General features: G+C 37.7%; 1 protein-coding gene across 1 annotated transcript; it reads left to right on the plus strand.

Annotated features, from left to right (window-relative positions):
- Window positions 1-8,891: 8,891 nt before the first annotated feature.
- Window positions 8,892-25,214, plus strand: LOC133575664 (uncharacterized). The gene is made up of 3 exons (XM_061928373.1): window positions 8,892-9,303; window positions 16,679-16,863; window positions 24,417-25,214. The coding sequence occupies exons 1-3, from the start codon at window positions 9,109-9,111 to the stop codon at window positions 24,760-24,762; spliced, it is 726 nt and encodes a 241-aa protein (XP_061784357.1). The 5' UTR covers window positions 8,892-9,108; the 3' UTR covers window positions 24,763-25,214.
- Window positions 25,215-25,399: the final 185 nt, after the last annotated feature.

Below are 25,399 nucleotides of genomic sequence, written 5' to 3' on the forward strand. Positions count from 1 at the left end.
AAACGCTGTATTTATTTATTAAAACAAGTGCATTTTAAATTGCAGGAAAGAAAATTGTGCTGACATTGCACTTTATAATAGCACTATTAACCAGTCATTTTAAACATTAACTCATTCCTTTACAGAACAAACACATTGAAAAATAAAGTGCAAATGTACTTATTTGTACAAAAGTGTTAACATTGAAAAAACATGACATATACGTGAACATAACAAAAAAGTTGTACTTTTTATATGTCAGGGCCCTATGCTGCATTGCATTTGCAAAAGACCAAATTAGCCAAGAGTCTGTCAGTCATTTGTGCACGATGGGGGCGTAGTATGATGCCACCATGGCTGAAAACTCGCTCCACTGGAGCACTGGAGGCAGGCACTGCCAAGACTCTCATGGCCACTCGGAACAGTGAAGGAAGAGTCTTCATGTTCAATGCCCAGAACAAAAGGGGGGAGAGAGTTGTTTTGGGTTGGTGCACTACTTGTAAGTGTATCTTGTGTTTTTTATGTTGATTTAATTAAAAAAAGAAAGAAAAAGAAAAATATTTCTTGTGCGGCCCGATACCAATCGATCCACGGACCGGTGGTTGGGGACCACTGAGGTAAACAACCAACAGTATGTCAGAAAGCTAGCTAAAACGGTACACATATTCATAATATAGTATACATTTTAACTGACCTTTATTTTACTATTTTTGTCTTTTTTTAGGTGGCTAAAATACGCGGTGCTGCTGACCGCCGTCTAACGTTACGTGTGATATATTGACTAACGTAACCCTGCTTAAAAAAAATCACTGAACAAAAAGTATGAATAAGGTAGTGAACTGCAACAGATTCCCGTGTTTGCAATATCGTTATAACGTTAGCAGTGAGTTTACAGCCTCACTGATTTAACTACACAGCAAATAAAAGTCACGTTACTTAGCCAATAAACGTTATCTTACATTCAAAACTTACCGTTCTTTGTGCAACTTCAAATGCCGGACGAAGTTGGAAGTACGTTGTTGCCTCTCCATCAGTAATTTTCGAACCACATGTGTTGCATACTGCAAACCGTTTTGTGCTGACCACCTCGTAATTTTTATACCCAAACAAAATTATTTTAGGTATAATTTTTTGTTCACTGGCGTGTGGTTTGGACATGTCTTCTTCGTTGGTTGTCCTGCAATTTGATTGGATGAATGCTGTGTGATGATATGATATAGTGTGTAGTACACACTATATCATAGTTTGTATGATATAGTGTACTATTGTATAGTTTGTGTACAAACTATAAAATAGTGTGTACTATTAGTGTGTACAAACTATGATATAGTGTGTAGTATACACTATATCATAGTTTGTATGATATAGTGTACTATTGTATAGTTTGTGTACAAACTATAAAATAGTGTGTACTATAAGTGTTTACAAATTATGATATAGTGTGTAATACACACTATATCATACTGTGTACTATTAGTGTGTACAAACTATAAAACAGTGTGTACTGATAGTGTGTACAATCTATAAACTAGTATGTACTATTAGTGTGTACAAACTATAAACTAGTGTGTACAAACTATAAACTAGTGTGTACTATTAGTGTGTACAAACTATAAAATAGTGTGTACTATTAGTGTGTACAAACTGTAATATAGTGTGTACTATAAGTGTGTACAAACTATAAAATAGTGTGTACTATAAGTGTGTACAAACTGTAATATAGTGTGTACTATAAGTGTGTACACACTATAGATAGTGTGTACTATTAGTGTGTACAAACTATAGAAGTGTTTACTATAAGTATGTACAAACTATGATATAGTGTGTACTATTAGTGTGTACAAACTGTAAAACAGTATGTACTGATAGTGTGTACAAACTATAAACTAGTATGTACTATTAGTGTGTACAAACTATACTATAGTGTGTACTATAAATGTGCACAAACTATAAACTCATTTGTATTATAAGCGTGTACAAACTTTTAAATGGTGTGTACAATGTATAAAACAGTGTGTACTGTTAGTGTGTACAAAGTGTAAAAAAAAGTGTGTACTATTAGTGTGTACAAAACTATACAAATAGTGTGTACTATTAGTGTGTACACAGTATAAACTAGTTTGTTCTATTAGTGTGTACAAAACTATACAAATAGTGTGTACTATTAGTGTGTACAAAGTATAAACTAGTTTGTACTATTAGTGTGTACAAAACTATACAAATAGTGTGTACTGTTAGTGTGTACAAAGTATAAACTAGTTTGTACTATTAGTGTGTACAAAACTATAAAATAGTGTACTGTTAGTGATATACTAAGACTGCGTGTGGTGCGTGGGGTTTTTGTGTGTACTATACCAGGCTTTCACCATGGAGACACTCATTTACTGCACATTCATGCTATCATCGCCAATTAATGGATTCACACTTAATTTGAATAAAGTGCAACCAACACTTTAGGTTGGGGGAACAAGAGGAACACTTTTTCAGTATTTAAGAAATATTCAATAATAATTTTATAATTTTTCAACATTCAAGACTCTTTTTTTTTTTTTTAAGTACTTTTTTCTAGTATCAATAAAATCTATATATTATTGATTTAAAGCGATGCTGGATCGATACTTATCTACTCTATCCAACTTGCCAAGCACCGATCGATATACTGAAGCATGTATATGTATATAAAAAAAATATATACGTATATATACAGTCGTGGTCAAAAGTTTACATACACTTGTAAAGAACATAATGTCATGGCTGTCTTGAGTTTTCTGACATGGACTTGTTTCTTCAGCATTGTCCACACGTTTAAGTCAGGACTTTGGGAAGGCCATTCTAAAACTTTAATTCTAGCCTGATTGAGCCATTTCTTTACCACTTTTGACGTGTGTTTGGGGTCATTGTCCTGTTGCGCCCAAGACCCAACCTCCGGGTTGTCCTGAAGAATTTGGAGGTAATCCTCTTTTTTCATTGTCCCATTTACTCTCTGTAAAGCACCAGTTCCATTGGCAGCAAAACAGGCCCAGAGCATAATACTACCACCACCATGCTTTACGGTAGGCATGCTGTTCCTGGGATTAAAGGCCTCACCTTTTCTCCTCCAAACATATTGCTGGGTATTGTGGCCAAACAGCTCCATTTTTGTTCCATCTGACCACAGAACTTTCCTCCAGAAGGTCTTATCTTTGTCCATGTGATGCCACAATACCCAGCAATGTTTGGAGGAGAAAAGACTTAGACTTCCTTTTTATTGTCATTCAAATTTGAACTTTACAGCACAGATAAGAACGAAATTTCGTTATATAAGCTCATGGTAGTGCAGGATAAAAAAGCAATAAGGTGCATGTATGAATAAATAAATATATATAAGTAATATATAAATATATATATAAAATAAATAAATAAAAATAATGAGGCCTTTAATCCCAGGATAACCAAACCTACCGTCAAGCATGGTGGTGGTAGTATTATGCTCGGGGCCTGTTTTGCTGCCAATGGAACTGGTGCTTTATAGAGAGGAAAAAGGAGGATCACCTCCAAATTCTTCAGGACAACCTAAAATCATCAGCCCGGAGGTTGGGTCTTGGGCGCAGTTGGGTGTTCCAACAGGACAATGACCCCAAACACACGTCAAAAGTGGTAAAGGAATCAGGCTAGAATGAAGGTTTTAGAATGGCCTTCCCAAAGTCCCGACATAAATGTGTGGACAATGCTGAAGAAACAAGTCCATGTCAGAAAACCAACACATTTAGCTGAACTGCACCAATTTTGTCAAGAGGAGTGGTCAAAAATTCAAGCAGAAGCTTGTGGATGGCTACCAAAAGCGACTTATTGCAGTGAAACTTGCCAAGGGACATGAAAGCAAATATTAACATTGCTGTATGTATACTTTTGACCCAGCACATTTACTCACATTTTCAGTAGACCCATAATAAATTCATAAAAGAACCAAAGTTGTCCAAACTTAGGGATGGCTATGCAAAACAAAGCTAAAACTGAACTGGCAGCAAAGTAAACAAAAACAGAATGCTGGACGACAGCAACGACTTACAGCATGTGGAGCGGCAGACGGCGTCCACAAAGTACATCCGAACATCCATCCATCCATCCATCTTCTTCCACTTATCCGAGGTCGGGTCGCGGGGGCAGCAGCCTAAGCAGGGAAGCCCAGACTTCCCTCTCCCCAGTCACTTCGTCCAGCTCTTCCCGGGGGATCCCGAGGCGTTCCCAGGCCAGCCGGGCGACATAGTCTTCCCAGCATGTCCTGGGTCTTCCCCGTGGCCTCCTACCGGTCGGAACATGACATGGCAAATCAACAACAAAATCGGAGCGCAAGACAAGAACTAAAACACTACACACAGGAAAACACCAAAAAACCCTCCAAATAAGTCATGGCGTGATGTGACAGGTGGTGACAGTACACCTACTTTGAGACAAGAGCTATTAGTGATGCATGCTTGGTTATGGTTTGAATTAATATCCAATAATTGCGAAACAAAAACAATCACTCTATCACAAAAAAAGAAGAGTTGTAGAAATGATTGGAAACTCAAGACAGCCATGACATTATGTTCTTTACAAGTGTATGTCAACTTTTGACCACGACTGTAAGTTGAGTTACTACTGTATTTTAATGTGAGTTGGGGCGGGGTACACCCTGGACAAGTCGCCACCTCATCACAGGGCCAACACAGTCTTTCAAAGTTCTGCATCAGCTACTCATTTCTCGGGTCAGTGTTTTTCTGGTCGCTACATCTGTAAGTGCAAGTTAAAACTCTACTATGCAAAGCGAAAGCCATTTATCAACAACACCCAGAAACGCCGCCGGCCTCGCTGGGCCCCGAGCTCATCTAAGATGGACTGATGCAAAGTGGAAAAGTGTTCTGTAATCTAACAAGCTCACATTTCAAATTGTTTTTGGAAACTGTGGACGTTGTGTCCTCCGGACTAAAGAGGAAAAGAACCATCCGGATTGTTATAGGCACAAAGTTGAAAAGCCAGCATCTGTGATGGTATGGGGGTATATTAGTGACCAAGGCATGGGTAACTTACACATCTGTGAAGGCACCATTAATACAAGTTTTGGAGCAACATATGTTGCCATCCAAACAACGTTATCATGGACGCCCCTGCTTATTTTGTGTTGCTGCCATTAAATTCTAAGTTAATTATTATTTGCAAAAACAAATTAAGTTTCTCAGTTCGAACATTACATATCTTGTCTTTGCAGTCTATTCAATTGAATATACGTTGAAAAGGATTTGCAAATCATTGTATTCTGTTTTTATGTACGAATTCCACAACGTGCCAACTTCACTGGTTTTTGGGTTTTGTATCGTAAACGAGAAACGGGGAAGAAAAGGAGATAAGTGACAACCAGTGTCAGGCATAATGCCGTTCCATATTAACAGTGTTACTAACACACACACACACACACACACAACTTTAACTACTACGGGGGAATAATTGACAACAAGTCAATACCCTGTTTGTAGACAAGGAGAGAAACCGTCACCAAAGCACATTCAAGCCCTGTATCAACTATACAGTAATTACTCACTTTTTCAAATAAATTACTTAACACTGATGACAACACTACAGATCATCAAATACAAAATCCAGCAAAGTTTGATCTTGACTAAGAGACCCTGGACTTTTGTATTTTGAGGCACAGGCACTAACCCCTGCTCCACCGTGCTGCCCATTTATATGTATATATTTTAAAATGATATATGTATATATTTGTTTAAATATTTGTTTAAATAACTTGATAATTGTTTTTCCCTACCGTCTCTGCATCCTCGGGTCACACCAAACAGCCTCAATGTGGTATAATGACACCCTCCATCCATCCATTTTCTACCGCTTATTCCCTTTGGGGTCGCGGGGGGCGCTGGAGCCTATCTCAGCTACACATTTTTTTAATTAAATAAGAACATATTCATCTATTCAAGAGAACCCATTCTTTCTTCTGAAAGACAGTCATTTAAAACCTAAAAGAAAATATACAAACAAGCTTTATATGTGTTAAACATGCAAAATTTTGATCATTATTTTCAACTTTTATCTGTTCTATCTATATCAACACTACTAAATTCTAGATAAATAGTGTATTGATTGACACTCATGCTTAACGGGAAATGCATCCATCTGAATAGAACATCTGAACAGGTATCATTGTTTAAATTATGATCAAGAACAAGAATTATGGCTAAGCTTTCCACCTTTGAAGACCAATAATTTAGGGAAAAAAACCAAACTACAATAACAAAGTATGTTATATTAAAGCACCCTTCGGTATACATTGTAGTGATTGGTGCAGACAAATACAACACATGCTTGAAGTATTATTGTTTTATGTACAGTAGATATTGTGTTACTTTTCTGTATGAGTGTAAATTGGATTCAGCAATGTTTGTCTCCCTCTGCTGTTGGATAAAGTGTATAGCAACCTACAAGGTCCTCACTATTGTACTGTACGGTAGTATTCTACAGAAATATAGTATATATTTTTAAAATTAAATTATAAATATATTATTTCAAAACTCAGTGAATAAGGGCAATAAAGCTCTTTGGGAATCAGGGAATAATTGTATTATTGTATTACATTAAAACAAACGACATCGGCATTATGAATATTGCTGGTTAAATGAACGCCGCCCTGAGTCAAGTCAGTTTATGAATCTCACTTCCGCCCTTACCTGCAATGCATTGTGGGAAATGTTTAAAAAAAATTCAAGTCTATAGTGTAAAATATGTTCAATTGTTGTTCGACTAAAACCCCGTTTTATTCAGATTACAAACATAATCAACAAATTAAAGACAAACATCCCAAAAATAATTCAATGATATTGAAAAATGTCGAGTAAAAAGTATCGTAGCCCGCTGTTTACATAAACTGTTGTCAGTGGGTAGTCACGTGACCCCATATACATTACTGGCGCATGCGCGCTCAGCATATTGTTTTATGTAAATGTTGGCCACTTGTGTTACTTTTGTACATGAGTGTAGTCATTTGTATGTAACAATGTTTGTCTCCCTCTGCTGTTGGATAAAATGTATTGCAGCCTACAAGTTCCTCACTACTATACCGTACAGTCGTATTACTGTACATTTTAGCAACATTCTTAAACACTTTGTACAGGAATATAATATATATATTTTTTAATTATATTATTTCAAAACTCAGTGATTAAGGGGAATAAAGCTCTTTGGGAATCAGGGAAGAATTGTATTATTTCATTACATTAAAACAAACGACATCGGCATTATGAATATTACTGGTTAAAATGAACACAGCCCTGAGTCAAATCAGTTTTGGAATGTAACGTCCGCCCGTACCGGCAATGCATTGTGGGAAATATAAAAAAAAAAAAAAAAAAAAAAAATCCGAACCCTTCTATAATGTAAAATATGTTACATTGTTGTTCGCCTAAAACCCTGTTTTATTCAGAGTACAAACATAATCAACAAATTAAAGACAAAAATCCACAAATCATTTAATGATATTGAAAAATGTCGAGTAAAAAGTATCGTAGCCCGCTGTTTACATAAACTGTTGTCAGTGTGTAGTCACGTGACTCCATTAACATTACTGGCGCATGCGCGCTCAGCATATTGTTTTATGTAAATGTTGGCCACTTGTGTTACTTTTGTACATGAGTGTAGTAAGTTGTATGTAAGAATGTTTGTCTCCCTCTGCTGTTGGATCAAATGTATTGTATTCTACAAGTTCCTCACTACTACACTGTACAGTAGTAGTACTGTACATTTTTAGCATCTTCTTAAACACTTTCTACAGGAATATAATATATATTTTATTAATTATATTATTTCAAAACTCAGTGAATAAGGTTAAAAAAACTCTTTGGCAATCAGGGAAGAATTGTATTATTTTATTACATTAAAACAAACGACATTGGCATTATAAATATTACTGGTTAAATGAACGCCGCCCTGAGTCAAGTCAGTTTTGGAATGTAACTTCCGCCCGTACCGGCAATGCATTGTGGGAATTGTAAAAAAAAAAAAAAAAAAAATCCGTAGTGTAAAATATGTTAAATTGTTGTTCGCCTAAAACCCTGTTTTATTCAGAGTACAAACATAATCAACAAATTAAAGACATAAATCCCCAAATCATTCAATGATATTGAAATATGTCGAGTAAAAAGTATCGTGGCCCGCTGTTTACATAAACTGTGTGTAGTCACGTGACTCCATATACATTACTGGCGCATGTGCGCTCAGCATATTGTTTTATGTAAATGTTGGCAACTTGTGTTACTTTTCTACATGTGTAAGTTGTATGTGGCAATGTTTGTCTCCCTCTGCTGTTGGATAAAATGTATTGCAGCCTACAAGTTCCTCACCATTACACTGTACAGTAGTATAACTGTACATTTTAGCAACATTCTTAAACACTTTGTACAGGAAGATAATATATATATTTTTTAATTATATTATTTCAAAACTCAGTGATTAAGGAGAATAAAGCTCTTTGGGAATCAGGGAAGAATTGTATTATTTTATTACATTAAAACAAACGACATCGGCATTATGAATATTACTGGTTAAATGAACACCGCCCTGAGTCAAGTCAGTTTTGGAATGTAACTTCCGCCCGTACCGGCAATGCATTGTGGGAATTGTTAAAAAAAAAAAAAAATAAATAAAAATAAAAAAAAAAATAAAAAAAAATCCGTAGTGTAAAATATGTTAAATTGTTGTTCGCCTAAAACCCTGTTTTATTCAGAATACAAAAATAATCAAAAAAATTAAAGACAAAAATCCCATAATCATTCAATTATATTGAAAAATGTCGACTAAACAGTATCGTGGCCTGCTGTTTACATAAACTGTTGTCAGTGTGTAGTCACGTGACCCCATATACATTACTGGCGCATGCGCGCTCGTCACGTCCACACAGCAGCAGGTGTCAATAATGAAGCTTCTGCCATTGTTTGGCGTCTTTTTTCATCAAAACCAGCATCTTCTACGCTCTCAATGGCGGCACAAGAGCTTTTCATTTCGCTACGTTGTCGTCGCTTTTCAATGGACTGTTGGTAGAGGACTCACCTGCTGGCGTTCAAATGAGCGCCGTTCCCTCTTCATTAACGGGAAGTATAAAGCAACATGGCCGACGAGGACTCTGAGGTTTATGTTACATTTCCACATTTAAAGGAGCTGGAAGGTAAAGTTGGCAGGAAAACACCTGAAAGTCTTCTGCTTTGGATGAGGGAGGATGTGGACTCGGACGTCGGCCAGACAGAGGACCGCCATCCTCCTGATGATCTTTCCTCCAAATTGAGCCACTTAAAGCAAGAAATGGTAAATATTTCTTAAACAGAATAAAAACACAATACAATGATTTGCTAATCATTTTCAACTTATATTCAATTGAATAGACTGCAAAGACTATATACCAGAGGTGGGACCAAGTCATTGCTTTGCAAGTCACAAGTAAGTCTCAAGTCTTTACCCTCAAGTCTCGAGTCAAGTCCCGAGTCAAGACAGGGCAAGTCCGAGTCAAGTCCAAAGTCAAGACTGGAAAGTCTCAAGTCAAGTCCCAAGTCCTGCATTTTGAGTTTCGAGTCCTTTCAAGTCATTTAACCACAGACTAATATATTTACACAGATTGTGTATGCTTTTAAAACGCTGTATTTATTTATTAAAACAAGTGCATTTGAAATTGCAGGGAAAAAGATAGTGCTGACATTGCACTTCAAAATAGCACTATTAACCAGTCATTTTAAACATGTAACTCATTCCTTTACAGAATAAACACATTTGAAAAAAAAACAAGTGCAACTGTACTTATTTGCACAAAAGTGTTAACATTGTATTTCCATGGCATATTGCATTGTAACTAGTTCCACAGCAGTTTATATCCTGTTCTTACCTTATCTCATCTCATACTGTATGTGTGTTTATGTGTGCGTACACATGAAAAACATAACAAATATATGAACATAACAATGAACAGAGTTGTACTTTTTAGATGTCAGGACCCTATGCAATATGTACACATATTCTTAATATAGTATACATTTTAACTGACCTTTATTTGACTATGTTTGTCTTTTTGTAGGTGGCTAAAATACGCGGTGCTGCTGACTGCCGTCTAATGTTACGTTACTGTGTGTGATACATTGACTAACGTAATGTTACTGTGTGTGATACATTGACTAACGTAATGTTACTGTGTGTGATACATTGACTAACGTTACGTTACTGTGTGTGATACATTGACTAACGTAACGTTATGTGTAGGTACCTCATGAAACCCTGCTTAAAAAAAATCACTTGACAAAAAGTATGAATAAGGTAGCAAACTGCAGTGGACGCAACAGATTGCCGTGTTTGCAATGACGTTATAACCATAGACATCTTATAAGTAGACGCAGCATTGGTTGCTGTGACGTGAGCAATTTGGCCGCCATCTTGAAGTGCTGATGAGGAGCCGGTGAGCAGCCGAAACTGACAGATGACAGGTAGAAAACAAAGATGGTGTTCACCGTTTTCCTGCTCAAATGAGCGGACTGTTGAAAATAGGAATCGGGGGATTACTTTTCACAAGTGAGATTTAACATTAACGTACTATTGGTTGTATTTTATGAAAATAATATTACCACAGAGTTGAGAAGGATCAAAGATCTTCAATATTTGTATGTGAAAATCACAAAGAAATCTTCTGGGGGAGGATGACGCCCCTACAGGGGTTTGGTTTACAAACTTTCAGCCCCACCTAAAACAAAATTCACCAGCCGCCACTGATTATGATGCATTCTCATTTTAGGCAAAGTATAAGACAATACTTTCTTAACAGTATAATTGTAACCAGGAATCAGTCTTCAAGTAACAATATTCAAATACTAACATTGTTGGGTTGAACAGAATTTGGTTTTATTCTGAATCCAGTGAAACAGATTGGTGGTTTTAGCTGATATAAAGACTTTCAGGTGTTTATATATGTTTAAGTATTTGGCAGACGCTTTTATCCAAAGCGACTTACATAAAATAATACATATAAAACAATCACTGCAAACATTATCATTTAAGGGAAGAATGTAATAGAAAATATCAATACAAAGTGTCAAGACAGAATAAACTCTCTGCTGCTGAAGCAACAGAGATACAGTCTATAGGTCCCTAAGATATATAGATATCTAATGTATTCATACATTGTTTATGTAGGATACACGCATATGTATATATAACCTAATCATATTGTTTCTTCAATTTAAAAATAGATTACCGTTTTTTTCCCCTTCTCTGGGATTATATTCCCAGTTTTGATCTCTGACGTCTGGTCATTTATAGTGTATAAGAATATTATATTACTGTTAAGCAAACTATGAATAATAAAACACGCCAAAACATGTGTCTGTTATCATGGCTACACGTATGACAAAAAAGGGGGTGAAAATCAGTCGTATTCAGTGAGGTAAAATGAATTAAATGCGCTGACAGTTCATTGCTCCTGCCAAATTAATTGCACTGAGTGGAGCGGATCACCACTCCAAGATGGCGGCCACGCGCCTCGTCTGCGCCAGTAGGCAGTAGCGCTCTATGCTGCGTCTACTTATAAGATGTCTATGGTTATAACGTTAGCAGTGAGTTTGCAGCCTCACTGATTTAACTACACAGCAAATAAAAGTCACGTTACTTACCCAATAAACGTTATCTTACATTCAGAACTTACCCTTCTTTGTGCAACTTCAAATGTCGAACGAAGTTGGAAGTTGTTGCGTCTCCGTCTGTAATATTCGAACTGCGTGATTTGCCTACCGCAATTCGTTTTTTGTTGACCAAGTCGTAGTTTTTATACCCGAATGAAACCAACTTTAACATAATTGTTTATCACTGGCACGTTGTTGGACAACTCTAGTTCATTGGTTGTCCTGCAATTTGATTGGATGAATGCTGTGTGATGAAAACAACGTATATCTAATTTGATTGGCTGTTGTACTGACAGCACACCAGCTGACAGGAATAACACGCTGATAGACAGACGAAGAAAATGAAAAATACGGAGCGCTCCCAAATAACTTTTTAAGCTTTGGATTTTGGGGAAAGTGGCAAGTCATGTCAAGTCATGTCAAGTCAAAAGGCTCAAGTCCAAGTGAAGTCACAAGTCATTGATGTTAAAGTCTAAGTCGAGTTGCAAGTCTCTTCACATTTTGTCAAGTCGAGTCTAAAGTCATCAAATTCATGACTCGAGTCTGACTCGATTCCAAGTCATGTGACTCGAGTCCACACCTCTGCTATATACTTATCTATATCTAGTTATTTTTTTTGCAAATATTAGCTCATTTGGATTTTGATGCCTGCGACATGTTTCCAAAAAGCTGGCACAAGTGGCAAAAAAGACTGAGGATGTAGCTCCCTCCAAACAGCACAGACACAATGGCTTTCTTGAACTGATTTATTTGAAGGCTTCCTTTCCCTTCAAATTCACCGTGAAAGCTGAAAGAAAATAAAGCACGTTACAAACGTAAAAATAACAACATGCACAGCATGTGGATCAAACATTTTACCGAAGTAAATACAAACAGAAATGACAAACAAATACCTCGTTGGCCTGCATGCTTCTTTTAGGAGGAAATGTGACAGTCAGTCTCTCTCTTTCTGCCTTCACATTGCATCAAAAAATGCATACCCGGAAGTAGCTTCCTTACATCAGACGACAGACCAAACGGGACACTTCAAAATAAAAGTATGCCCACAAACTTAACAAAAAGACATGAAATTAAATTTTTAACCATAGTAACTTAAATATAGCCTTCTTATGAACTTTTATGCATTTTGATTTGAATTCCCTTTTATGAACTTAACTTATTATTCTGTTTTTAGAGAAATAAAACAAATTATAATAATTATTAGTAGCAACAGTTACAGAGAACGTTGAGGAATGCTCATCAAACACTTATTTGGAACATCCCACAGGTGAACAGGATAATAAATAAATAATAATAATAAAAGCAGCTTCCATGAAATGCTCAGTCATTCACAAACAAGGACGGAGCGAGGGTCACCGTTTTGTGAGCAAATGCGTGAGCAAATTGTCCGAGAGTTTAAGAACAACATTTCTGAACAAGCTATTGCAAGGAATTTAGGGATTTCACCATCTACGGTCCGTAATATAATCAAAAGGTTCAGAGAATCTGGAGAAATCACTGCATGTAAGTGATGATATTACGGACCTTCGATCCCTCAGGCGGTACTGCATCAAAAAGTGACAACAGTGTGTAAAGGATATCACCACATGGGCTCAGGAACACTTCAGAAAACCACTGTCAGTAACTACAGTTGGTCGCTACATCTGTAAGTGCAAGTTAAAACTCTCCTATGCAAGGCGAAAACCGTTTATCAACAACACCCAGAAACGCCGTCGGCTTCGCTGGGCCTGAGCACATCTAAGATGGACTGATACAAAGTGGAAAAGTGTTCTGTGGTCTGACGAGTCCACATTTCAAATTGTTTTTGGAAACTGTGGACTTCGTGTCCTCCAGACCAAAGAGGAAAAGAACCATCCGGATTGTTACAGGCGCAAAGTTGAAAAGCCAGCATCTGTGATGGTATGGGGGTGTATTAGTGCCCAAGGCATGGGTAACTTACACATCTGTGAAGGCGCCATTAATGCTGAAAGGTACATACAGGTTTTGGAGCAACATATGTTGCCATCCAAGCAACGTTACCATGGACGCCCCTGCTTATTTCAGCAAGACAATGCCAAGCCATGTGTTACATCAACGTGGCTTCATAGTAAAAGAGTGCGGGTACTAGACTGGCCTGCCTGTAGTCCAGACCTGTCTCCCATTGAAAATGTGTGGCGCATTATGAAGCCTAAAATACCACAACGGAGACCCCCGGACTGTTGAACAACTTAAGCTGTACATCAAGCAAGAATGGGAAATAATTCCACTTGAGAAGCTTAAAAAATATGTCTCCTCAGTTCCCAAACGTTTACTGAGTGTTGTTAAAAGGAAAGATGATGTAACACAGTGGTGAACATGCCCTTTCCCAACTACTTTGGCACGTGTTGCAGCCATGAAATTCTAAGTTAATTATTATTTGCAAAAAAAAAAAAAAAAAAAGTTTATGAGTTTGAACATCAAATATGTTGTCTTTGTAGTGCATTCAACTGAATATGGGTTGAAAAGGATTTGCAAATCATTGTATTCCGTTTATATTTACATCTAACACAATTTCCCAACTCATATGGAAACGGGGTTTGTACAACATCAATACTATATTGTAGTTGTATGGGACATGAGATGAGACCAAACCAATCGGAATGTGCTGTTCAGCATCGAGGCCAGTGATTGGCTCAGCCTCATACAGCATAATTATAATAAATTAAGAGTGTAAAGGTAACCATGTTGGTTTAATTTCCTGTGTAGCGGGCTCTCATAATGTTAAAGATCATATTTAGAAGGTCTCTAACAGTTTTTTTTAATGCTGTACCTATGAAAAATATTAGTTATAATCAGCTATTACCATGGTCAGGAACTAATTAACTTAACTACTACTGATAAATGACGATTTACTGTATTTACTAAGTAGTAAACAAACCGATGACAATGAAGTAATATGTACTACGTATGTGGCATCGATACTATCAATTTTGGTATTGCTCCGTTGTTTTGATTATAAAAAAAATGTTCATGTAAAAAAAAAAAACCCCAAAAAACCTCATTTTTAAAATATGGCGGTTATTCTATTATAATTTTTATATACCAAACGATATCTTGTGATGTATATCGTTAATATATTAGCCTGTAATATATTTTACGATATAGATTTTAGAGCAGGGGCGTCAAACTCATTTTAGCTCAGGGGCAACATGGAGGAAAATCTATTTGCACGTGGGCCGGACTGGTAAAATCATGGCATAATAAGTTAAAAATATAGACAAGTTTGGATTATTTGTTTTACTTTAGCCAAAAATAGAACAAGCACATTCTGAAAATGTATATATTTCAAATAATCCTCTTGGCAAAACACTTGGTTGAAAATTCTGAGGAAAAACACCATTAAGAACACGATGAACTTAGACTTTGTCACAGTGTATTTACCACATTGGTGACATCCGCAACTGCCACAACACATTCATTTATCATTAGAGATGTCCGATAATATCAGACTGCCGATATTATCGGCCGATAAAAGCTTTAAAATGTAATATCGGAAATGATCGGTATCTGTTTCAAAATTTTCGGTATCGGTAAATGTATTACTTTTTAGAACGCCGCTGTGTACACGGACGTAGGGAGAAGTACAGAGCGCCAATAAACCTTAAAGGCACTGCCTTTGGGTGCCGGCCTAGTCACATAATATCTACGACTTTTCACACGCACCAGTGAATGCAATGCATACTTGGTCAACAGCCATACAGGTCACACTGAGGGTGGCCGAATAAACAACTTTAACACAAATATGCGCCACACTGTGAACCCACACCAAACAAGAATGACAAACACATTTCGGGAGAACATCCGCACCGTTAAACAACATAAACACAACAGAACAAATACCCAGAACCCCTTACAGCACTAACTCTTCCAGGACGCTACAATATACACCCCCCCCCGCTACCCCCTAACCCCCCACCTCAGCCCCGCCCACCTCAACCTCCTAATGCTCTCTCAGGTAGAGCATGTCCCAAATTCCAAGCTGCTGTTTTGAGGCATGTTAAAAAAAATAACGCACTTTGACTTCAATAATAAATATGGCATTTTTTTCCATAACTTGAGTTGATTTATTTTGGAAAACCTTGTTACATTGTATAATGCATCCAGCTGGGCATCACAACAAAATTAGGCATAATAATGTGTTAATTCCACGACTGTATATATCGGTTGATATCGGAATCGGTAATTAAGAGTTGGACAATATCGGCAAAAAAGCCATTATCGGACATCTCTATTTATCATCATTTAAATATTATAATTTGAATAAAACAATAATCAAAATGACACCATAGTCGAAGTCAAGGTAACATAACTACAAACTTACCCAATGTTAACATGGTAGATTAGAGCATAAAATAAATGTAGAAACACACATTTTTACAATGTAGTTCAGGGTGCACATCGTGTCGTTTATTGCGAGCGCTCCACGGAACTCAAACTACAAAAGATGACGATCACGTGGCCTCGAGTCTTTGCATCTTACCGTTTCGTTATTTTATCCGTTGACTGGATAATTCATAATTAAAAAGAAGGTATTGTGCGCCAGTCTGCTGCCAGCTGATTGCTTGCACCTGCGCTGATTGGAGTAGCGCCATCCGCTGAAAGTCAGCTGACACGTCCCCTTTAAACGGTGTCACGTGGGACGTGGGTTACACTTGAATTGCGACATCCAGTGGACACATTTAGAACTGCGGTTACTTTCATTAAAAAAAATGCAGTTCATTTTTATACTTAATTATCTTGCGGGTCGGATTAAAACCTGTTTGGCCCGCAGGCCATACGTTTGACACCCCTGTTTTAGACCATATCTCCCTTCTTGAGACGGCATTTTATGTGGGGGATAGGTCTTCTACGACAATCTTAACAGTCCAGTTGCGATCAATTTAATGTCATGCGAACAGAATATAGTTGTTTGTTCACAGTGGTGTCAATCAGGAGGTTTGAAATACTGTATCGAAGCATCACCGCAGCAATAAAGTCATCCCCTCCATTCTTCACTCTCCGCTCAGAGGTGGTTGCGTTCCGCGGATGTGAGGATCCTGCGCCAGCTGGTGTCCGTGCACGAGGGCATCGAGGCCATGCGCTGGTTGATGCTGGAGCGCGCCACCTTGGCCAGCTGTGACAGCAGTTTGACGGGAAGTGTGAGCAGCCTGGTGACGGCGGAGGAGCATGGACCTTCCATATCTCCATGCAGGTGCACTTTTTTTTGTGTTGCCATGTTTCAAAAAGGGGGTAACTGCACTTATTTGGGAGAATTTTGCCTGTCATTCACAACACCTCTTCATTTTTTTATGCATTCAAAATTGTTCATATACGGCAACTACGAAGTGGCTAAAAGTGCAGCTAATGGGACTAATCTATTACACCCATAAAGCCTTTTAAAAAACATCCAAACTCTGTTAACAATTCTCCATTTACATCGCGTGACCTGAAAATCAGTAACTAGTTACTTTATTTCAAAAGTAACTCAGTTACTAACTCAGTTACTAACACCAAAAAGTAATGCGTTACTGTGAAAATTAACTATTTAGTTACTTTTTTTTTTTTTTTAAGGCTCCCATTAATGCCCTTTTAGCCTTCATTTCAGTACTTTTATTGCACTGGAGAATAATACAATGTGTTGATCAACTTGACATGCATTTGCATCACTGAACTCAGAAAGCAATGTGGTCTACATACAACACACAAAGACAAAGATATGTTTCAAAGGGCCAATTTAGTTCAGGCCAGAACAAATTGACAAAACTATTTTAAATAGCTGCAACATAATGGCACTTTAACTTTAACTTTAAGTAGATATGATCTTTGATCCAAGACACAACTTGCATTTAACTAAAATGTTATTTTCTTTGTGCTCGACAAAATAAAAGTATTGAGAATGTCTCCATGTTAAGAAACTCGACTTCTGGCTTCACCATGATGTCTTGTAAGTTGTTATGAGAGTAGCGTATGTGTGTGTGTGTGTGGCTCTTTAAGATATGACAGAATGTGAGGTGAGTGACGTCAGTGAGTGAGTGGGCGAGAGAGGTGAGGGACCGGCGACAGTGAGTGGTGCAGGTGCTTTAGCTTGGTGGATGGCTGCGTCCAATAAAGTCACAAAGTTGCAACAAACCGCCGACCTCGTCATTCACCCTCAGCTGTAAAGACCCACTTAGACTTAGACTTCCTTTTTATTGTCATTCAAATGTGAACTTTATAGCACAGATAAGAACAAAATTTCGCTACATAAGCTCATGGTAGTGCAGGATAAAAAAGCAATAAGGTGCATATATAAATAAATATATATAAATAATATATATAATATATAAAATAAATAAATAAATAAATATATATATATATATATATATACATAATATATATATATATATATAAATAATTAAATAGATTACCGTACAGACAAATATATTGCACTTTTTCACATGCGTCCACGTTTATGGATGTATGTTATATTGTCTTTTTTATTCCAGCGAGTTAATCCTTTTTGGGGGGAGTTGAGGGGATAATTTAATTTAATTATGATGCGTTCAAGAGTCTTACGGCCTGAGGGAAGAAGCTGTTACAGAACCTGGAGGTTCTGCTTCGGAGGCTGCGGAACCTCTTTCTAGAGTCCAGCAGTGAAAACAGTCTTCCGGGTAAAGTGAAGGTTGTTAGCCCCGAAGTACATAGGCCCTGGAGGAACATCTCCCCTGCGCCCCTCAACTACGGTCTGGGAGCCCCCACCCAAGCAAAGCACGCCTTTTCTTTTCCACCGCAGCGCTGCAATAAAACACACTCAGATCTTCTGTTTCTAGCCGATACTACATAAAAAATAACGTAAAATAACGCAGTAACGCATCATGTAGTAACGGTAACTGAGTGACTGAATATAAAAAATAACGCGTTAGATTACTAGTTACTGCCGAAACTAACTAACAAAGTAACGCGTTAGTCCCAACACTGCTGAAAATTAACCTGATATTAGCGATATTGTTATAAGCGCCAACGCTGTGGCACTACTTTCAGTGGTGCCGTGATCACAGTTAAATGGTAAATGGGTTGTACTTGTATAGCGCTTTTCTACCTTCAAGGTACTCAAAGCGCTTTGACACTATTTCCACATTCACCCATTCACACACACATTCACACACTGATGGAGCTGCCATGCAAGGCGCTAACCAGCAGCCATCAGGAGCAAGGGTGACGTGACGAGGTCGGTAGAAGGTGGGGATTGAACCAGGAACCCTCAGGTTGCTGGCACGGCCACTCTCGGAACCGCGCCACGCCGCTAACTAGCTTATGCAGGTATTGACATACGAAGCCGGTGAGCTGCTGCATCGCCTCTGGGTTGGTAAAAGTTAATTCTAGATTATAAATCATGCCTCTCACTTGTATAGTAGAATGTTGGTCAACTTTAACATTCAACTTACCTTATTTTTCGGACTATAAGTCGCAGTTTTTTTCATAGTTTGGCCGAGGGTGCGACTTATACTCAGGAGCGACTTATGTGTGAAATGATTTACACATTCGCGTAAAATATCAAATAATATTATTTAGCTCATTCACGTAAGAGACTAGACGTATAAGATTTCATGGGATTTAGCGATTAAGAGTGACAGATTGTTTGGTAAACGTATAGCATGTTCTATATGTTATAGTTATTTGAATGACTCTTACCATAATATGTTACGTTAACATACCAGGCACCTTCTCAGTTGGTTATTTATGCCTCATATAACGTACACTTATTCAGCCTGTTGTTCACTATTCTTTATTTATTTTAAATTGCCTTTCAAATGTCTATTCTTGGTGTTGGCTTTTATCAAATAAATTTCCCCCAAAAATGCGACTTATACTCCAGTGCGACTTATATATGTTTTTTTCCTTATTTATTATGCATTTTCGGCCGGTGCGACTTATACTCCGGAGCGACTTATACTCCGAAAACTACGGTATACCCTTTTTTCTTATACCCACAAAGACGTTTGTTTTCCCCAACTTTTTTTTGTTTTACCTGCGTGACGATTCTGAGTAATTCTTTAACTAAACGGGAAGATATAAACATCCCAGTGAGAGCAGACATTGTACTAGTATTAGTATAGTACCGCGATACTAATAAATCATATTAGGTTCTATACCGCCTCTGAAAAGAGCTGCGTCGTCGTCACGTTGTGTCATTGCTGGTTTACGAGCAGAGGAGCATGTTCGGCAGCGCACACACACAGAGTACTTACAAGCAGACACAGTGTTTGGACAGAAAAGGGAGAACGGACGCATTTTGGCTTACAAACTGACGATAAAGGTGAAGTTATAACACTGAAACGCCCTCAGGAAGAGGTGCTTTAAGACAGTGGTCCCCAACCACCGGTCCGTGGATCGATTGGTACCGGGCCGCACAAGAAATTAAAAAAAATAAATAAATAAAAACGTTTTTGTTTTATTTGTTTTTTATTAAATCAACATAAAAACACAAGATACACTTACAATTAGTGCACCAACCCCAAAAACCTGCTTTCCCCATTTATACTCACTTTTTTATGACCAAAAAAATTTAAATAAATAAACCCCCCCCCCCCCCATTTTCAAGCGTTGACCGGTCCGCAGTTACAAAAAGTTTGGGGACCACTGCTAACGTACATCCGCCGTCTGCATTGTTTTAGCTACTTCTAAATCACTAATCCTCGCCTCCATGGCAACAAATAAAGTACGTTTCTTACAAGTATCATCCCTGCAGGACAAAGAATATCTAAACATGCTTCACTACACACCGTTGCTCACCGGCTTCAAAATGTAAACAAACGCCATGGGTGGATCTACACCTGACATCCACTGTAATGATACCAAGTACAATAGCGCATCTAGTTGATACTACTATGATTACGTCAATATTTTTTGGCATCACAACATCTTTGGTTTAAAAAAAATTCATATTATGTTTATAAACTCAGGAAATATGTCCCTGGACACATGAGTACTTTGAATATGACCAATGTATGATCCTGTAACGACTTGGTATCGGATTGATACCCAAATTTGTGGTATCATCCAAAACTAATGTAAAGTATCAAACAACAGAAGAATAAGTGATTATTACATTTTAATAGAAGTGTAGATGGAACATGTTAAAAGAGAAAGTAAGCAGATATTAACAGTGAATGAACAAGTAGATTAATAATTCATTTTCTACCGCTTGTCCTTAATAATGTTGACAAAATAATAGAATGATAAATGACACAATATGTTACTGCATACGTCAGCAGACTAAATTAGGAGCCTTTGTTTGTTTACTTACTACTAAAAGACAAGTTGTCTTGTATGTTCACTATTTTATTTAAAGACAAACTTGCAATAAGAAACATATGTTTAATGTACCCTAAGATTTTTTGTTAAAATAAAGCCAATAATGCAATTTTTTGTGGTCCCCTTTATTTAGAAAAGTACCGAAAAGTATCAAAATAATTTTGGTACCGGTACCAAAATATTGGTATCGGGACAACACTACATTGTACAGTAAGTGATTGTTTTATTATGTTTGTAGTTTTTATGTCAAACAGTGCTCCTTACTGGATCTGCTTATCACCCAGATTCTAAAACCTTTAGACCGATCAATCAGAGTACAAAAAAAGCTTAAATCGTCCTGCAAAAATCCGATATGAGCAAAAAAAAAAAAGTCAAACTATGCAATGGAATAGATCCCTATAATTGATCAAAAGAATATTTGTCGAGTGATATCAAGGATTATACATCGGTCGCCTTCCCAGACATATCGAACTGTTGTGCTCTGATTATTGCTTTGCACACTCTCGGCATTCTCTCGATGAGCTTCAAGAGGTAGTCACCTGAAATGGTTTTCACTTCACAGGCATGCTTGAAGCCCATTGAGAGAATGCCAAGAGTGTGCAAAGCAGTAATCAGAGCAAGGAGTGGCTATTTTGAAGAAGCTAGAATATAAAACATGTTTTCAGTTTTTTTTTGTAAAGTACATAACTCCACATTCATGGTTTTGATGCCTTCAGTGACAATGTACAATGTAAATAGTCATGAAAATAAAGAAAACACATTGAAATGAGGTGTGTCCAAACTTTTGGCCTGTACTGTATATTGATAAAGTTTTATCGGCCCAGCCTTACGAGTACCTATTGAGAACAGAGCTCGCTTGACCACCACGCATATTTAACGGGGGAGAGGGACTTGAGCCGAATGTGACATCAGTAAAATCCAAGCAATAGGCAGAATAGAGCGAATCCCATTACCTCTATTGTTAGCTGACTCTTGCTAGTGTTTATTTACGAGTTATAATGCATGAAAAAAAAAACCCATGTGTTCTTGTCTCACATAAAAAATCTTCTTCTTCTTTTTCTTCTTGTTCTTCTTGTTCTTCTTCTTGTTTTTGTTCTTCTTCTTCTTGTTTTTGTTCTTCTTGTTGTTCTTCTTCTTCTTCTTCTTCTTGTTATTGTTCTTCTTCTTGTTCTTCTTGTTCTTCTTGTTCTTCTTCTTGTTATTGTTCTTCTTCTTGTTATTGTTCTTCTTGTTCTTCTTGTTCTTGTTCTTCTTCTTGTTATTGTTCTTCTTCTTGTTATTGTTCTTCTTGTTCTTGTTCTTCTTGTTTTTGTTCTTGTTCTTGTTCTTCTTGTTTTTGTTCTTGTTCTTCTTGTTCTTGTTCTTCTTCTTGTTATTGTTCTTCTTCTTGTTATTGTTCTTCTTGTTCTTCTTGTTCTTGTTCTTCTTGTTTTTGTTCTTGTTCTTGTTCTTCTTGTTTTTGTTCTTGTTCTTCTTGTTCTTGTTCTTCTTGTTCTTCTTGTTCTTCTTCTTGTTGTTCTTGTTCTTCCTGTTCTTCTTGTTCTTGTTCTTCTTGTTTTTGTTCTTGTTGTTGTTGTTGTTGTTCTTCTTCTTCTTCTTCTTCTTATTGTTCTTGTTCTTCTTGTTTTTGTTCTTGTTCTTCTTGTTTTTGTTCTTCTTGTTGTTGTTGTTCGCCTTCTTCTTCTTGTTCTTGTTCTTGTTCTTCTTGTTCTTGTTCTTCTTGTTTTTGTTCTTGTTCTTTTTCTTCTTGTTCTTGTTCTTCTTGTTGTTGTTCTTCTTCTTCTTGTTGTTCTTCTTCTTCTTCTTGTTCTTGTTCTTTTTGTTCTTCTTGTTCTTGTTCTTCTTGTTCTTCTTCTTGTTCTTCTTGTTCTTGTTCTTCTTCTTGCTATTGTTCTTCTTGTTCTTGCTCTTCTTCTTGTTCTTGCTCTTCTTGTTCTTGTTCTTCTTCTTGTTCTTGTTCTTCTTGTTCTTGTTCTTCTTCTTTTTGTTCTTCTTCTTCTTCTTTTTCTTTGTCTTCTACTACTACTACTACTAGTCCAACATAGTAATACAATTCGAAAACCAAAACCAGCCCAGCAACCTTCAGAATAGCAATTGAGAGGACAGTGGACACACAAACCCGACACAGACACAAAACAGACACAAAACAATCCAAAAGTAGTCAAACAAAAATGAATAATATCGACAACAGTGTTCAATATTAATAAGAATTCCAACATAGCAGTGATTAGAAATCCCTCATTTACATTATCATCACAGCCATTTATGAAAAATAAAATAAAGACATTTAAAAACTGAACCTACTCAGTGGCCTAGTGGTTAGAGTGTCCATCCTGAGATCGGTAGGTTGGGAGTTCAAATCCCGGCCGAGTCATACCAAAGACTATAAAAATGGGACCCATTACCTCCCTGCTTGGCACTCAGCATCAAGGGTTGGAATTGGGGGTTAAATCACCAAAATGATTCCCGGGCGCAGCCACCGCTGCTGCCCACTGCTCCCCTCACCTCCCAGGGGGTGATCAAGGGTGATGGGTCAAATGCAGAGAATAATCTCGCCACACCTAGTGTGTGTGTGACAATCATTGGTACTTTAACTTTAACTTTTAACTTTAACAATAGTGTCACAGTGACTTACACTTGCATCACATCTCATAAGCTTGACGGCACCATGTGTCCAATATTTTCCAGAAAGATAAAATAAGTCATATTTTAGGTTCATTTAATGGTTAAAACAAATTCAAATAATGAAATATATATATATATATATTAATGAATTTATTAATCAATCAACAACACCACAACACTGCAATCCAATTCCAAAACCAAACCCGTCCCAGCAACATCAAGAACAACAATAAACAGAGCAATTGAGGACACACAAATCCAAATGTAGTGAAACAAAAATGAACATTAACGACAACAGCATCAATATTAGTAACAATTTCAAGATAGCAGTGATTAACAAACCCTCATTGATATCATCATTAAAAACATTAATAAAAAAATAATAAAAAAATTAGAAATGAAAAATAGTGTGTCACAGTGGCTTACACTTGCATTACATCCCATAAGCCCGACAACACACCGCGTCCAACATTTTCCACAAAGATATAATAAGTCATATTTTGGTTCATTTATTAGTTGAAACAAATGAAATATATTGATAAAGTTTTATCGGCCCAGCCTCTAGTACCTATTGAGAACAGACCACCACGCATATTTAACGGGGCGGAGGGACTTGAGTCGAATGCGACGTCAGTAAAATCCAAGCAATTAGCGGAATAGAGCGAATCCCATTCCCTCCATTGTTAGCTGACTCTTGCTAGCGTTTTATTTATGATTTATAATGCATGAAAAAAAAAGTTATTGTCTCACATAAGGATTTTGAACGATAGACAGAACTCAGGGAAAAGTGCAGTTCCCCTTAATCAAATGTGGGCCCAATTCCTTCATTGACATGTATTCTTACAGGGACATTCCAAGGTCAACCTACCCTGAAAATCCGCCTGGAAGCTTTAACGGGGAATCATCAGATGGCGCTTTACACGCCGCCGCCGATCATTCAGACCGGAGGAGCGCTGAAGAAAGTCCGAGCAATTTCTCAGACTCGCAGAGTCTGCGCTCTGACACTCTCCCATCACTTGGCATAAAAACATGTGCCGATACCATCGGCGGCGTTTTACTTGAATGCACGACTACACCGAGAGACGCACGAGCTGATGACACAACAGAAGAGGATGAGAAGATGGCTACTCTGTTCGGTTATGATGCTCAGTGGTGCTGGGTAGAGTCACGAGATGATGTGACATATTTATGATTCAATGTGTCTTACCACAACTATGCAGATCAGTGGTCCCCAACCACCGGTCCGGGGACCGGTACCGGTCCATGACGTATTTGCTACCGGGCCGCAGAGAAACATGAATTGATTTATAAACTAACACATTTTCTCCAACTTAACTTCCGTCTGTCCCACTAAACACAGCAATAAGCTTGTGTATAGATGTATATTACAACTCCTGACAGGAAGTCGCCATTTGTTATAGTACATTAATGAACATATACAATTTTAATGTGTCAGGTTGTAGCCTTTAATAGTTTTAATTTTCATCTGCAGGGTCATTGTGTGGGGTGGCGTGGCCTGCGGACCTGCAGCAAAGCGGGGTGTGCCAGGACCGGCTTCGAGATCAGCGACAGGTGCGTAGGTGACACGGCTGAGCGTGTTTGTCTGATCACCTGTCGCTCTGTTAAAGGCAGCGGTCGGAAAGGAGAGGAGAGAGTTGTTGATGGTGGAACACGAGTCAGAGTGAGAGTAGAGAAACACTCTCAGCTGTGTCATCTACGCACCTGTCGCTGATCTTGAAGCCGGTCCGCAGGCCACGCCCCCCCCACACATTGTATATAGCAGGGGTTCTTAACCTGTTTGACCTCAGGACCTACACTACAGAGGGACC

Source organism: Nerophis lumbriciformis, linkage group LG03 (assembly GCF_033978685.3).
Source record: "Nerophis lumbriciformis linkage group LG03, RoL_Nlum_v2.1, whole genome shotgun sequence".
Lineage (NCBI taxonomy): Eukaryota > Metazoa > Chordata > Actinopteri > Syngnathiformes > Syngnathidae > Nerophis > Nerophis lumbriciformis.

Bases quoted from the DNA above. Each gene is read 5' to 3' on its own strand.
- LOC133575664 (XM_061928373.1), top strand. From the start codon at position 9,109: ATGGCCGACGAGGACTCTGAGGTTTATGTTACATTTCCACATTTAAAG. The intron at 9,304-16,678 runs GTAAATATTTCT...CTCTCCGCTCAG, and splicing joins GCCACTTAAAGCAAGAAATG to AGGTGGTTGCGTTCCGCGGA. The intron at 16,864-24,416 runs GTGCACTTTTTT...GTATTCTTACAG, and splicing joins CCTTCCATATCTCCATGCAG to GGACATTCCAAGGTCAACCT.